The sequence below is a fragment of the Hipposideros armiger genome, unplaced genomic scaffold (assembly GCF_001890085.2).
Source record: "Hipposideros armiger isolate ML-2016 unplaced genomic scaffold, ASM189008v1 scaffold_282, whole genome shotgun sequence".
NCBI classification, from domain to species: domain Eukaryota; kingdom Metazoa; phylum Chordata; class Mammalia; order Chiroptera; family Hipposideridae; genus Hipposideros; species Hipposideros armiger.
The window spans coordinates 29,805-44,923 of NW_017731632.1; the positions used below are offsets into that span (position 1 = coordinate 29,805).

At 63.1% G+C, this 15,119-nt stretch overlaps 1 protein-coding gene across 5 annotated transcripts in view; it reads right to left on the bottom strand.

Annotated features, from left to right (window-relative positions):
- DOK7 (docking protein 7) overlaps positions 1-15,119 on the bottom strand; it is a 27,743-nt gene that overhangs the window by 11,979 nt on the left and 645 nt on the right. For all 5 annotated transcript variants that reach the window (XR_002125694.1, XR_002125695.1, XM_019658065.1 and 2 more), the window contains exons 3-4: positions 6,346-6,576; positions 4,609-4,809 (exon numbers count right to left, since the gene is read on the bottom strand). Coding sequence is in view for 3 of the 5 variants with exons in the window: in XM_019658065.1 (XP_019513610.1) it covers positions 4,609-4,809; positions 6,346-6,576 (432 nt within the window). In the remaining 2 variants the exon portion in view is untranslated. The remainder of the gene's footprint in view (positions 1-4,608; positions 4,810-6,345; positions 6,577-15,119) is intronic.

Below are 15,119 nucleotides of genomic sequence, written 5' to 3' on the forward strand. Positions count from 1 at the left end.
GTCCGCCAGCTCACAAAGGGCCAGGCTTCTAATCCCAAGCTCCAGTCAGCTGGCAGAGGCCACGGCACAATCAGTCCCCCAACTATAAAAAACCACATTACGAGGAGAGTGGAGCCGGCGGCATTCCACTGGGGCGTCTGCCGAGCGTCACACTCCGGAAGACGCATTGGGCTGATGAGGGCTGGGGACACGGCCACCGCCCCCCACGCCAGCCAAGCCAACAGCAGGGGCTCCCTGGGGGAGGATGTGCATCTCGGGGGAGGGGGCTGCCTGAGCCTTGTGACCAGGCCTCCCAGGACACGGCTCACAGACCTCCTACTGGCCCTCTCAGGCTCCCCGTAGGTGAGGGTCACTCCCAATCCACAGGAAGCTGCTAGAAGGGGCAGCAGCGTGAGCCAAGGATTTTCAGTCCACCTGGGAGGCGGGGCTCGGGCAGTGGGTGTGAGCGTGCCAGGGTCGGGGCCCACAAAGCCACGCCCTCGCAGCACGGCACACAGGGCACAGGGAGCCCCATGGCGCAGAGGAGGACACTGAGGTCAGGGTCATTCCCAGGTGCCCCTGAGGTCTGAGGAGCTTGCAGATAGCTACACATTGTCACTGAGATCCTGGGATGAAGGGGACTTGATGCCCAGGGGCCATATTTCTCATATTTGGAGATGTGGGATGAGGCTCGCATGCCATCTTGTCCAGATGGCCCCTCACACGGCCACAGTGCATGTCCTGAGGACAGGGGGACAATGTGCCTGTCCCCTGGGCGGCTTCTCTATCTGAAAGGAGACATACAGAGCAGACGCCCTGGGAGGACGCACGGAGGCTGCCGAGAGCTGGGCCGGGTCTGAACGCCCACACCTGGCCCCCACTGAACCCTGTGCCAGGCAGGCGCTGGGCCCGGGGGTGGGGCAGATCTCCGGGGGCAGACCTTGGCTCCAGGGCACTCAGATGAACAGACCTGAGCAAGGTGGAGTGGCTCCAGGCCTCAGTTTCCTCGTCTGTAAAATGGGGGTGGTGCATATACCTCGTAGGGTCAATGTGAGGACCAATGAGCTAATACAGTGAGTACCCGGAACCCCAGTCATGCGGGACCCCTGAAGGTGATTGTTGGGGCAGCTTTCGCCCCCAGGTCCCATCTCTCCCTGGCCTGGGTGGCCCTGTGCAACCTCGCCTTCCCAGTCATCTCCCTGGGCACACAGCGCCCAGAATCACCCTCCTGTGTAAACACCATAGTGGCGACGAAAGGGTGACAGATTCCAGCCCAACTCCCACCCCCAGCGTGGGAGTTTCAGAGCAGAGAGGTAAAATCGACCACAGACCTGTCAGGAATGTAACATGTGGTCTGAGATCTGGACAGGGGACTTGAACTCCTGGTTTGAACCTGAAGCGGTGCTTATTGAATGACCACAAATCATAAATGTCCCTCCCTTGGTGCCGAGTGGAAGGGAGACCGGGCTTTGGCATGGGCTGCCCCATGGGCACAGCACTAGAATGGGACTGGCACTGGGGAGGGACGCAGGCCTGCTCCTGGGACCCCCGCCTGGCCCCTCCTGCCCGCCCCCTCAATCACCGTCTTGTTAACATCCTTGAGTCCACAGGCCCTTCCCACCTGCACAGCTGCTGCTAGTTCAGCCCCTCTCAGCTGGACCACATCCGGAACCTTCTCAAAGCCCCCTGCCTCAATCCCATGAGCACCCTGGGGCCAAGCTTGCCAGACCTATCACCCTACACAGATCTGTTGGTGGCACTGTCCCACTCCAGGGTCTTCAATGGCTCCCCGCTACTCTGGGGACACAGTGCAAGCTCTGGTCCAGTTTACTGGGCTTTTCATAATCTGCCCTGCTCCCCGCTTCTCCAGCCTCGCCTCTGCCACCCCCACCTCCTTGTCCCTGAACACGCTGGGCGGGTCACCATGCATACCTGACATGTGTCTGGACACGTTTTGGTCCACCTTGCCCTAATCCTTTCATGGCTGGGCAAACTCCTCTTCACCCAGCAGAGGCACCGCTCAGGCTCACCTCCCAAAAGCCTCCCCAATGCCTCCAGGCTGGCGCCTGTGCCGTCTCCCAGCCCCACTGGGCTCCCTGAGGACTAAGTAAGCGTCTCGTGTCCATCTCCCACAGGCCCCGAGTCTTCCCGGACCTGCACCTGGCCCGGAGAAGCCACAGCACATTCCCACCTCGGCCCCGATTCCTGGGGTCAGAGACGCGCCGTCAAGAGCACCCAGCATTTGGACCACAAAGTCCACACGAGGCACCAAAGCACTCATCAGAGCTGGACAAACACGTGTGTTCTAAGTACACCATGAGTGGGGCATAAATAACTCATTGCGAACGTTCCTGTGTCCAGGAGGCTGAAGGAATGGCCAACCCGGAGGAGGCAAGGGGTGGGAGGGGAGCCCTGGGGGCCTGCTCCCTGTCACATGCTGAATTCCTCAGCATCCATGGACCCTGATCCTTGGTGAATGCGGTGGCTCACGTGGGTGTGACAATGCCCTTGACAGGAGGACCTGCCAGTGTAAGGGACCCAGAATGCCCAGCAGGACAAAGCAGATCTGCGGGCCAGTCGGGCTTGCGGACGAAGCTGACTCGAGCCCGTGCCCAGGAGAAGCACCAGGGGGGCCTGTGACAGTTCACCCTGGTTTTCCGACCCCCCAGGGAGACACTGCAGCTCAAGTTCCAGCCTCTGCCCCCACCCCACCCCCAGAACCACTGCTCTGATGTCCGGAACTGTTTACAAGCGGAAGAGAAACCCACCCACACCGAGAGTCGGCATTTTAAACTCTGAGGCATCAGAGGAAAAATATCCAATGGGCCCTATTACATTATGTCTGCGGCAAATAAAACAGGTCTCCAGGGAAACGGCCCTGCTGGCCTGGCCCCGGGCAGGGCGCAAGCCAGCACCACCCCTAGGCGGCCTGCACCCCAGTCCTTAAAGCAGCCGCGACTGCCGGGAAGGCCAGCACCAGGAACTATGTCCACGGGCCCAGGGGCGAGCAGAGAGAAGGGGACACGGGTGCCCCACCTCTGGGGTGCTCGGAGGGGAACACGGGAGGAGGGGGCACTGTGGCCTGTGGCTCCTGACTGTCCACACGAGGGAACAAAGCTGGGTGAGGGTCCCCATGCCTGCCGGCTGCTCTGGACACCAGTGCTGTGACCTCTAACATGGAAAGACGAGGTGGCCTGAGGGCTTGTCCAGCAGAGGGGACTCTGGCCGATGTCCCATCCGGCCCCTCCGTGCCAGCCCAGGGCAGGCAGGCCGACTGCTGTGCTCCTCCCCACAGGAAGCCCCGGGTCGGGGCCCACAGGCCTGGCTGTGGTCAAGGCCCTTCAGACTCTAGCTGCGGCCGCCCTGCCAGCTCCAGGGGCCACTGCCCCAAACTGCCCTGCCCCCCCCTTTTTGCATCTCCAAACTCAGCCTCCCCAAGCCCAGGGCCCAGCCATCATGGGCAGAGTCAGTTGGATACAGTTTGCATTTGTCTCCTCAAAGACAGGCCTGCGGGCCACCCACCGAGCTGCCTCCCACTGCAGACCCACTGGGTTTGCTCCCAGAGCCCGGCACGGTGGCAGAACACGTGCCCACATCTGACTGTCTCAGCTGCCTGCCCTTTGAGAATGAGGGGACCGGGCAGCCAGCAGCCAGCAGCCAGCACAACCTCGTCCTCGAGGGCACTGGCTCTGTCTGGAGAAACCCAGGCCCCGCCGGCCGCGCCGAGAGCGGTGCGGGCCCTGCGTGAGCCTTTCCTCTCCTTCCTTACAAGAGGCTGCACCCGGGGATTCATGTACTCGGGGGGCGGGGGCGGTTGGACAGAGGTTCCCAGCAGCCCCGGGCTGGATGGAGATGGGGCCCAGCTAAACCCAGTGCATGGCCCACCCAGGCTCACTGCCGACCCAGCACACTGGCCGTTGTCATCTCAGCCACGGGCCAGGTCACCAGGAGGTCACCCAGCCCCACCGCAAGACCTGGGCACACAGGCATGAGGCGAGAAGGGGCCCAGACATGTGCACACCCCTACGGGAAACAGCAGGGAGGGGGCGTTGGGACAGCCCCACCTCCACAGCGGCCCCAGACTCACGTATGAGGGACCCGGAGGTCAGCTAGCTGGAACTCACCTCCCCTTGGACACCTGCGCTTGGGGCTGGGGCCCCGCACTGGCCCTCGCCCTGTGACACTGGGCAGCTCTCCCCTCCCTGCCCTGCTCCTGGGTGTGGGGGGCTCACGGGCCCTGGAGCTGGGGCATCCACAGGAATCCTTGGTCCACACATGTGTGGACATGTTTCTCTGCACGTCCTCAACGATCATATTTATTCTTTTTTTTTTTTCATTAAATTAGAACATGAGCAGCTCTGATGCTCTGTGTCCTCAGACGCAGGGCCACGAATGGTGACATGAAGGCTCACTCCAGAGATGTTGGGGCCTCCTGCGTGGCTTCGTGCCGGGGGTCTCCCCTCTCTTTCTCCCAGCACCCCCAGGCTCCCCACCCCAGCAGGAAAGATGGGTCTGTTCTCAGCACTAAGCATCGGTTTGAGCGACATCACCCTCGCATGTCCCCAGACGCCAGCAGAGTGTGTGCCAGTGGGGTCCAGGGTTGCTGGGTCCCCACGGCCAAATACTTACAGTAGCCACACCTGGTCCCGCCTTCAAAGATGAATCCATTCGGCACGGCCCCGTAGCGCCGGAGGTCGGACAGCTTCCACTGCCCCGTGACGGCCGGAGGGATGTCCCTGGCCACGACGAGGACATCGTTGCAGAGGTGGAGGGTGGCAGGGCCGCTCTCCAACTTGGTGCCTGGAGCCACCGTCACATGGAACCTGTGCACTGAAGGCCAGGCAGGGGCGGGAGGGCATCACCGGGGGCAGGGGCAGGGAGGGGACAGGTGTTGGCTCCGGGGACAGGGCTGCCCACACCGAGGCCTGGCCCTCAGCAGCTGCTCTCTCCCGGTAGCATCCAGCCTGGGGGCTGAACTCACCTCGCCCGCCCTTCAGGAGCTGCACTTGTTCAGGAGCGGGCAAGTCCTCGGAGAGGCCGTCCCGACCCTTCTCCCCGCCCTAACAGCCAAGCTCCCGTGACAGCTCCTCACATGAGGCTGCTGATGACGCCCTGCGTGCGAACCCTCTTCACAGAGCACCTCCTCTCGGGAAACAGACCGCCAGGTGGCCAGTGTGGCCTCATTTCACAGATGGGGAAACTGAGGCTCAGGGAGGCCCAGCCTGCGCCAGTTTGTGGAGTGTCTGCAGTCTGCCTCACAGCACGGCCTGGCCACAGGGACCCTCCCCTCTTCAGTCAGGGGTCTCCCTGGCTCTGAGCACAATTATCGTGCTGCCTGAGGTCGCGTCCCCGTCTCAGCTCAGCCCTTGGCGCCTGAAGCCTCTCCCCGAGCCCCTACAACGGGGGTGTCAAGGGCGCCGGGCAAGGAGGTCAGGCTGATAATGTGCTGGCCAAGGAGCTGGGTGCCAGCGAGCCCACCCAGTGTCCTCGTCATGACTTCTGCCACAGCGCCGGCCATGTCACCCCACTCCATAAGGGAAAGGGGGGCTGTGCCTCTGAGCCAGGTGAGTGGGCGGGAACCCCAGCTGGAGACCCTTCCTTTCCCCCCTGTGCCCCGGCTGAGCCTCCCCGCTGTCTGCACTGAGCGCCTGGTCCGGGGACTCCTGAAGAAGGGAGTGGCGGCTGTCTGCAGCCAGGCTGGGGTGAGGCGCGCGAGGCCACCTCCACAACTCACACCCCCAGACCACTGGCCTCTCTCCCCTCCTCAAGGAGTCCAGTCAAATGTCGCCCTCGCGTCCCAGCTCAGAGTGTAGGACCTGCCACACGGCTGTGTGGGGGGCTCAGAAGGACGGTGACCTGTGACATTTGCTCCTTCTCGCCCTGGCTCTGGGCTCGGGTGGCCAGGGCAGGGTGCACTTTGGAAGGTCACTCTGCACTCTGCTTAGACACCCACACACTGAGGTCAAAGACTCTAGTTCTAACTAACGGGGTCAGGTCAGGCAGCTGGAAAGTCCCCAGCAGCCCCACACATTCCCCCAGCCCGTGTCCCCGTGCACTCCCCCAACCCCAGTGTCCCCGTGCACTCCCCCAGCCCGTGGCCCCGTGCACTCCCCCAACCCCAGTGTCCCCGTGCACTCCCCCAGCCCGGCCCCGTGCACTCCCCCAGCCCCAGTGGCCCATGAGCTCCCCCAGCCCCAGCCTTGGGCAGAAGCCCTAAACTCAGAGCCCGGGCCAGGAGGTGCCTAGCAGACACCCCTGCTCCATGCCCTGGAGTCGGGTCATGGCCTCTGCAGCCCGTGGGTGAGGCCCCTCGGGACATGTAAGGTTGGAGGCTGTCACCTCGGACCCTTGCGCCCTGCCACTCACCCTCGCCTAGCGCGTAGCGGATCCGGGCGTCCCAGGCGCACATGGCCTCGCGGCTATCGAAGCCCAGCATGACAGCCTGTGACAGGCAGACGATGGCCAGCGTGTGGACCAGGCCCTCGTAGGGCAGGCCGGGCTCCAGGCCGCAGATGTCCTCCAGCGTCAGGCTGCTGCGCTCCCGGAGGCCTTTGGCTCGCTCCGTCCTGTCCCTGTAGGCCAGCATCAGCAGGCAGTCTGCAGGGCCACCGAACAGGACACGCAAGAGGGGCCATCAGGGGCGCCAGCCAGCATGGCCACTGCCCCGAGTCCCCACACCCAGAATCTGGGGCTCGAGGGGTGGTCCCGAGTGAGCCACCCAGCCACTCTGAGCCTCCGCTTCCTTGTGCACAGAATGGCACCCCCGCCCTCAAGGGCAGAGCATCCCGAATACTTCGTGGCTGGGCCTGCCACCTGACCGACCCCAAGGCCGGGTCCTGGCCCCTGCCAGCGTATCACCCTGCCCAGGCCCTGCTGCCCCCGGGGGTCACTCTCAGGGGAGCAGGGGCTGCAGGAGCCATGATGGTTGGCTTTGGGGGATGAGCATGGAGCCTGCTGGGGGGCCCCCTGCCTCAGCCCTGCGTGTGCCTCTTCCTGCCACACCCAGACCCACTTCACCTCCTGGATCTCTGGGTTTCCAAGGTGTGACCTGGACTCCAGCCCTGGGGAGGGGGCCACTGGGCCTTGGGTCCCACTGCAGACCCGACACAAGCCCATCCCTGAGACCAGTACACAAGCTCCAGCCTCGTCCCCGGCCACAGGGGACAAGCCTGAGTCTGGGTGAGTCAGGTCTCTGTCAAGTTCAGCATCACAACTGCCATCCCTGTTATGCCAACAGTAAAGCAAGCAGCCGTGCGTCGCCCAGGGGTGCATTCCAAATGTGGCTGCACCCCCCACTCTGTCCGCTCGGCAAATCCTGCCCCACCCCCAGGCCGAGGCTTTGGTGCAGGTGCAGCGTTTGAGGACCTAATGTGACACCAAAACATTTAGGTGTGAGAACCCGGAATCCTGCCTGCAAGCTGGAGACACCTGGCCAGTTCCTGGCGGTGCAGGAGGGGAGGGACACAGCACCCGAGGACGAGGACAAGGACGAGAGGAGAGCAGGGCAGCGATGCTTCCTCTTATTCCTTGAAAATCCCAATCCCACATGAACTTGACTCTGAGGCTGACTTCCGTGCCGGGATGAGAACCAGTTGCAGAGTTGTGGTTTGCTCCCTGCCCTGCCGGGCCCTCGGACCAAGGTCCCAGCCTCAGAGCAGCAGCGAGGCTGGCGGTCCCCAGGCTCCCCGTCCTGGCTGCTCTGTGGCCTGACAGCAGGTGACTGTGTCCCCAGAAACCTGTGTTACAAACTCAGGAGACGGGGGGACATGGTGATGGGGGCTTCCCTTCCTAGTTGAGAACCTGTCCATTGTGTTTGAAATGCTTATATCAGAAAAAAGCAAAGATGTTTCCATTTTGAGAGGGAAAAAACCCCCAGAAACCCATCTGAGGGTTCTGGCGTGTTCTCTCCCAAGCTGGCCTCAAAGAGGGGGTGCGACCCAGCCCAGAGAGAAATCAGTCACACAGGCAGCAAAAAGGGCATGTGTCTCTCAAATGTGTCACCAGAGGCCTGGGAAGTAAGAACTGAGGGAGGTAGTGATCCCAGAAAGGCCACGGTAAAAGATCCGCGGTAAAGGCCTCACCTGGGACAAAGGGAGCAGCAGAGGACAGCGGGCAGCTAGTGATGGGAGCCCAGGGTGCGTGAGGACAGCCCTGCCACCCACACCTGGGATGGCGCCACCCCACACACACCCACTTTCTCCGTCCCTCACCCCACAGCAGGCTCCGGCATCCCTCAGGGAGGTTATTCTTCTTGGCTGTCTGTCCCTTGTTTACTTGCCGTCTCCCCCTCCCACTCAGAAGGTAAGCTCTTGAAAGCAGGCCCACTTCTGCTCATGCACAGTGACAGTCCCATCGCCTGGCACAGAGGAGGGTGGGGACGTTCTGTCACATGAAAGACTGTCGCTTTAGGCATGGCCTGACCAGCAAGGCAGAGCGTGGCTGTCACCTCCTTTGTTCTAGGAGTTATACTCCCAGTAATATAACCAAGAGCAAGGTCAATAAACCTTTCTATAAAGAACCCAACAGTAGCTATGTTCAATTGTGTGGTCTGTGCAGTCTTGAGCACAACTACTTAGCTAGAAAAACAGCTAACAACATGTAAGTGAATGGCTGTGTTCCAATAAAACTTTATTACAGAAACAAGCAGTGGGCCAGATTTGGCGCAGGGCCATGGTTTGCGGACTCCTGGTGTAGAGTCGAGTTGCTACAAAGGGCACTGTGTTTCCCCATAGTTCCTCACACCTTCCTGAGGCCTCCTGCTGCCGAGCAGGTGCCCCATCCTAGACATCTGCGCATGCAAGCCTGATTTCGGGGGCCCGTGTGCGAGAGCCAACGTTTGTCCCTGAGAGCTTCTCCCGCAGGAATGCCCCATCTTTTTGGATTCTGGCTGTGTCCGGAAAGCAGCTCACACCCTACTCCTTGAGGAGATCTGAGAACCCACAAGCACCCTCACCCATCTGTAATGGGCTGAAGAATGGGGGCCCCCAAAAGATATGTCTACATCCTGACCCCCAGAACCTGCAACGTGACCTTATTTGGAAAAGGTCTTGGCAGCTGTGATCAGATCTCAGAATGAGATGATCCTGGGTCAGAGCGGCCCTTGCTCCAATGACAAGCGTCCTGATAAGAGACAGGACAGGAGACAGACACACAGAGCAGAGGCCGTGTGAAGCCGTCATGGAGGGAGCGCCTGGGGCCACCAGGAGCTGGAAGAGGCAGCAAGGAGCCTCCGCTACTGACTTTAGCACGAGAACGCGGCCCTGAGACATCTTGACTTTGGACTTCCAGCCTCCAAGGCTGTGAGAGAGGACATTTTTGTTGTCTTAAGCCCCCCGGGTGTGGCCATTTGTTATGACCGCCCCAGGAAGCTAAGACTCCATCCAAGTCTCTGGTTTCATTATTAAATATGAACAAAGCAGGGTAGGGACAGAGCTGGCGGAAGCTGACCCGAGTCCCGCCCCGGTCACTGGAGCAGCTGGCATCCACCCCACACTCAGTGTCCCCAGGCCGCCCAGCAGCGTGGCTTTATTAGAAGTGGGTTGGGGGCAGCACGTGTGGGGCCCAGTGGGGGCCTGTGACACTCCAGCCCTTCCTTCTCCCCATCACCTTGGGCAATAAATTGATCCTATTTTTAAAACCCATTCTGTGAGGAGGGCCGTTTCATGCAAAGCTGGTACAGTAACAGGCAGTGGAGAAACGGAACTTCTCGGTCGGGGACCTGACACAAAGCAGGGTCAGTGGACACGCTGGGCACAGAAAGGCTGGGGCCGCCCCAGCTGGCCAGCTCCTCCCAGGGACCCAGGCAGGGAGCGCCCCTCGCAGGAAGCCCAGCAGGACTGGACAGTTGGCGAGGTGCCCTGGTGAGGGCTGAGGCGGCCCTGTTGGCCTTCCCATCCAGAACACCGGCCACCCCACTCAGGTGGCCTCTGTCGGGCTCCCCCCATGCCCGGCGGTACACGGCAGGATGGAGAGGAAGGGGAATGTCGGGGGAAAGGAGGCACGCAGCAGGTGCCAGAGGTGTCCCCCCAGGCGGTGAGGACCAGTGGGGCCCACGCACGCACACTCCCCCACTCACTCGCATGCTGACACGAGCTTCCAACCGCATGTCTGTGAGGGACCCGTCCCTCAGCTCGGGGGCCTCTGCTTTCCATCTGGGAAAGAGGCACCACCCACCCCGCAGAGTTGAGGTGCCCAGAGTGGCACGCAGACATCCCCGGCAATGTCACACTGCCAGCGAGCAAAGAGCGGGACGAGCAGGGGACCTGGGACCTGGGCCCAGTGCCCGGGACAGTCCCAGGTCATTAAACACCGGGAGGGATGCGGTTTGGACCGCACGTCACCCGCCCCCCCAGGCTAGCTCACCTGGACCCTGCAGTGCAGGAGGAAGTGGCGAGGGTGGGCACTGGGGCAGAAAAGGCAAATGCCCCAAAGGCAGCCAGCGCCCTGCTCGGAGTCCTGCTCCCCACCAGGGCCACTGAAAGACCCACCCGGGGCCTCTCAGGGGGGCCCACCCCTACCTCCCGCTCTGTGCCACAGCCTCGCCCTCCTGCCCGCAGCTCAGGGACCCGGGGACACAGCCCGACTCCTGCGGAGCTGACACTCAAAAGGGAAGACAGTCAAACACTGAAGCGGATGACAAAGAGAAGCTCTGCGTAAGTGCTGTTCGGGGAATGGCAACAGGCGCTGAGGACAGCAGCTGTCCTGGGGGCTGAGCTCAGGGTCAGAGGCTCTCCCAGAGGGGACGATGTAAGGAGCCGGCTCACAGCCCCACTGGGAATGGCACTGTGCTAGAAGGAACAGCCAGTGCAAAGGCCCAGAGGCAGGGACCTGAAGGGGAGGGCCAACAGGACGGGGAGGGGCAGAGCGATCCCAGGTGTAGGTGGTCAGGTCAGGAGGGCCCACGAGCCAGGCCAAGAGCCTCGCTCCCAGCACCAGGGAGCCCTGAGGGCTCTAAGCAAAGAGGACCTGGCCCTGGGGCATGTGAATGGGCACGGGTAGAAGCACAGGCCGCCTGCAGCTGTTCGGGAGAGAGGAGCTGCCGGCCTAGACCGGCCTGGAGAAAGCACCCCCCCTCCAGGCTCCGGAGGCTCTCTGGGTTCTGCAGAGCCTGAGAGGTGACAGCCTGCAGGGGCCTTCCCTCCACCTGAGGCTGCCTAACTCACAGGGCCTCTCAGTGAGCAGCATGTACAGGTGACAGAAAGGAAGAGGGAGGGGGTGCCGGGCTCGGGCAGGGCAGAGAAGCCAAGGACGGGGTTCCCGGGGCAGGAGCCAGGGTCGGGGTGCTGCCCTGGGCACGAGAGCCCGAGAGGCCCACCAGACACAAGGCGGCGTACACTTAAGCAGCTGGATGTAAAAATAACCGTGGAGTCATGAGCACCCGAAGGCGTTTACAGCCGCGGCTGAGTGGGGAGGGCGACTGGGAAGAGACAAACCTCCCGGCTCCGTGGGGTGGTGGGGGGGTGGGGGGGGACCCAGCACCGAGGACAAGGACGGAAAGCCAGCCGGGGAGGAGATGGAGGTCCACGCCCACGGGGACACAGCCGGAGCCTGTGACAGAGGCCGGAGGAGCAGCAGCTGGAGCGAGCCCTCGGAGGTCACAGTGACCTTGAGGCAGTGTCTTCAGGAGAGTGGCCCTGCAGGAGCTCACAGGGACCCTGTGGAGGGTGCCGCAGCCTGGGGGAAGCCCCAAGCAGCCGGGGCTGCCCCCCCCCCACCGACCTGGCCAGTCTTCAGGTGCCTCAGGCTGCAGCCAGGAGGCGCCTGTCTGACCTGCAGGTCCCAGAATCCAGTGCACGGGCCCAGGCCTGCTCCTCATCCGAGTCAGGAAAAACGCACGTTCACGGTGTGCACGTGTGGCACCAGGAGGGCCGTGCGGGCTCACAGAGGCACCGTGGGGCCCACTGCCCGTCCATCCCGAGCAGGGACCACGACGAGTGCTGAAGAACACCGTGCAGCTCACATGCTTTGTGGGAGCATAGCTGAGATCTGAGCTGAAAGGCTACAATTCCCAAGCCTGAAGCAGGGGCCACGGGAAGCCCTGACCCCTTCTGCAAGGGCTCCAGGGGGACAACAGGGCTTGTCACACCACACCCTGTCCACGCACTGCCCGCCCATCAGGGAGCAGGTACCATGCCCCTCCCCATGGCACACCAATAATCCAAAGCCGGGAGGTGTGGCCCGGGAGGGGGCCTTCCCCATCACCACCACCCAGGGCCCCTGTCCTCCCAGAATACACCCACCCCAGCAGAGCCGCCAACTACATGGGGAGGGGGCGCGCGCCTCATGGCTCCCGTTCCAGGGCTGGCCAGGCTCACAGCACTCATCAAGTCCCCAGCCCTGCCAGGCTGTCTGTGAGGGGTGATGCTCTGGGGGCGCCCAGCCCTCTAGGAATTCAGCATTGACCTTGAGGGAGACTGAACAAATGCCCACTGTCAGTGGTGGAGCAGGTGCTGACCTCCAGCCTGCCACGGGCAGCTGGGGGCTGGGGGCTGGGGACAGGAAGCAGTCCCCCAGCCGTCCGTGGTTGGGCTCCTTGGGTCTCTGGGCCTCAGCCCTCTGCCTATAATGATCCCAAAAGGCCTCACCAGCTCCAGGACTCAGGGCCCCTTTGGTGGCTTTTCTGTGCTGGATGGAGCCCCTGGGCAACCTGCGCGAGGGACAGGGTGAAGCAGGGTCCCCTGAGTGTGGTGACGAGGGAGCCGACCAGACTGGCTGGCTGCTCCCTAAGCGCCTCTGGACGCCTCATCCGCCAGCCACACCCTCCTGCCACACGGCACCCCCTTCCCACATCCGAAGCCTCAACTGGGGAGAAGAGAGAGGGTGCCCAGAGTCACCAGAGCTGGGCCCCTGACCAGAGGGGACCCAGGCACGAGTTCCTTGGCCAGGACACAGGTTAAGACCTCGAGGGACACAAACCCACGCAAGCATCACAGCCTTTTAGAAAGGCTTATCGCTTCTTTAATTAAAGACGTTTTTCTTTCTCTCACTGACTAAACTTTGTTCTAAGAAGAGCTCCTGGTTAGGAAGAGTGCAAACGAGAGAAAGGGCACACAGGGACAAGGTGCCCTTCGCGCCCGCCTGCTCCGGGAGCCTCTTAACTCCCTCGTGGGCCCTCCTGGGAAGAAAACAACGGTTAAAACAAAGAGTCCTGGGTTTCTTACGACAAGAAGGCAGGGTTGAGCCCCTCACTCCTTCACAGGGTCCCCTCTTTGCCTCACTCAGGATATGGGGGTGTCTTAGCTGTGAGGTCCTCAAGGACTCAGACCTGCTCCCCCCACACCTGACTCCACCGGTGGGAACTGGTCTCACAGCCAGGGAGAGGGCCCGGCTCATCAGCCAAGAGCAGGTAGCGGAGGGCCAGGGCTGCCTCGGGCTCTGAGCAGGGGCTGCCTGGACGGGGGCACAGCCCCAGCCCTGGGCAGTGAGGCAGATGGGGGTCTCATCCCTGAGACACTGCCTGTGGGCAAGCATCTGTAAGATGGCTGCACTCCTCACGCTGACAGGGGGGGCTCCGAGACGCTGATACAGGGACATGAGATGGTAGGTGCAGGGCTCAGGGTGGAGGGCCACTCAGAGGGGACAGAATGTGCCCTCCACTGACCAATCCCGTCACCCTGTCCATGGCCTTGGCGGCTTGGTGCGTACGAGGCCCTGCTGGAGTGTCCTTCCCTCTTCTCTCCAGCTCCCCTCAAATCCAGCCCCAGGGCCCTTGGGGGAGATTCCTCCATCCCCAGACTCTGGGGCACACTCACACCGCAACTGCTTTCTCTGCTGGTCCTGGGCACGTGGTAAACCCAGGGAGGCACTGCTAACTCCCCAGTGCAGAAGGGCCCCCACAGGTGTCCCCCAGGGCTGGAGCTCACCCTTCAGATGGCTCTCTGACGCTGAGATAAAACCCACGGCCAAGCTGCAAATCACACCCCTCCACCCCCCACACAAAGGGACAAAGACCAACCCCGGGGCTGCCCTTTCAGTAGGGCGCGCGTCTGAGGTCTGCACAGGCCCCCCTCACCACAGACCCACCGAGCAACAGCACAGCTGGCCAGAGCCCTTCACTGTCACCATCACTGCCGGCCTTTGTCCCCACAGCCCCTCCACTGCCCCTCCACTCCCCGCCTCCAGGGCCCCTGTCTCCCCAGCCCCTGCCCCAGCCCCAGGCCTCCCTGGAGTTCCCCAGGACGAGGATCCCAGAGCACCAGGCACAGGGTCTGAGCATGAAAGGCTGGATGAATGAGCCGTGCAGGGAGCCCGGCCCCAGCAGCAGGAAGTGAGTGTGTCTGTGGCCGAAGCAGGCCCTCGCTCTGCAACCACGAGGCACCTGGAGCAGGCTCAGCAGAGGGGCCAGAGGAGGGGACCCAGGAGGGGAACAGGGAGGGGGCCCCCACACCCTCCCTAGGAAACGACAGCCGCCCACGCCCCGGAAGACTCCCTGGTGGCCCCACACGTGGGAGGCAGCGGGCACTGACTCCCCCAGCATCCCGCACAGACCCCTGCTGCCTGGGCCGGCTCCAGGACACCTGTCTCCTGAAACAGCTGCAGCCACTTGCGCAGCCTCCCACGCTCCCCATCGCTGGCTGAGGAGGAAAACTCCCGACTTCCGGCTCCCGCTGGCCTCCCAGGCTGGGGTGCCTCCCGCGGGCCTGTGCCCGGTCCCCCCAACCAGCCGGACTGCACTTGATTCAAGCACAGAGGCGACCCCTTTCCTCCTGCACCCCCTCCTCTACACCTGGGGGAGCTGCTAGGGCCGCTGGGTCCGCACCCAGGGGACGCCCCCCCTCAGGCTGGTGCAGTGTCGCGACTCAACCCCCCAGGCGCACAGGGCGTAGCTTTCCGGGTGCTCCCTGTGCGTTTTGGGGGGGCGGGGGCAGCCCAGGCTCCCGCCCCCGCGCCCCTGCAGCCCCTGCGGGGCCTCGGTCTGCCCTCCCGCAGAGCGGGTTCTCGCCCCGGCCCGGGGTCGGCCGCGATGGCCCCCCGCCCGGCGCCCTCCGCCTGCGGGAGGGTCCCGGCACCCGCAGCAGCAGGAGGCCGAGGCCGGCGCGCTCTCCGGTTACAGCCCTCGGCCCCGGCGCCGCCGGCTATTTCGGGCGAGCTGGCCCGGCTCCGGGCCGCCCAGGGCGCGAGGCCGCCCGCACCCGCGCCCG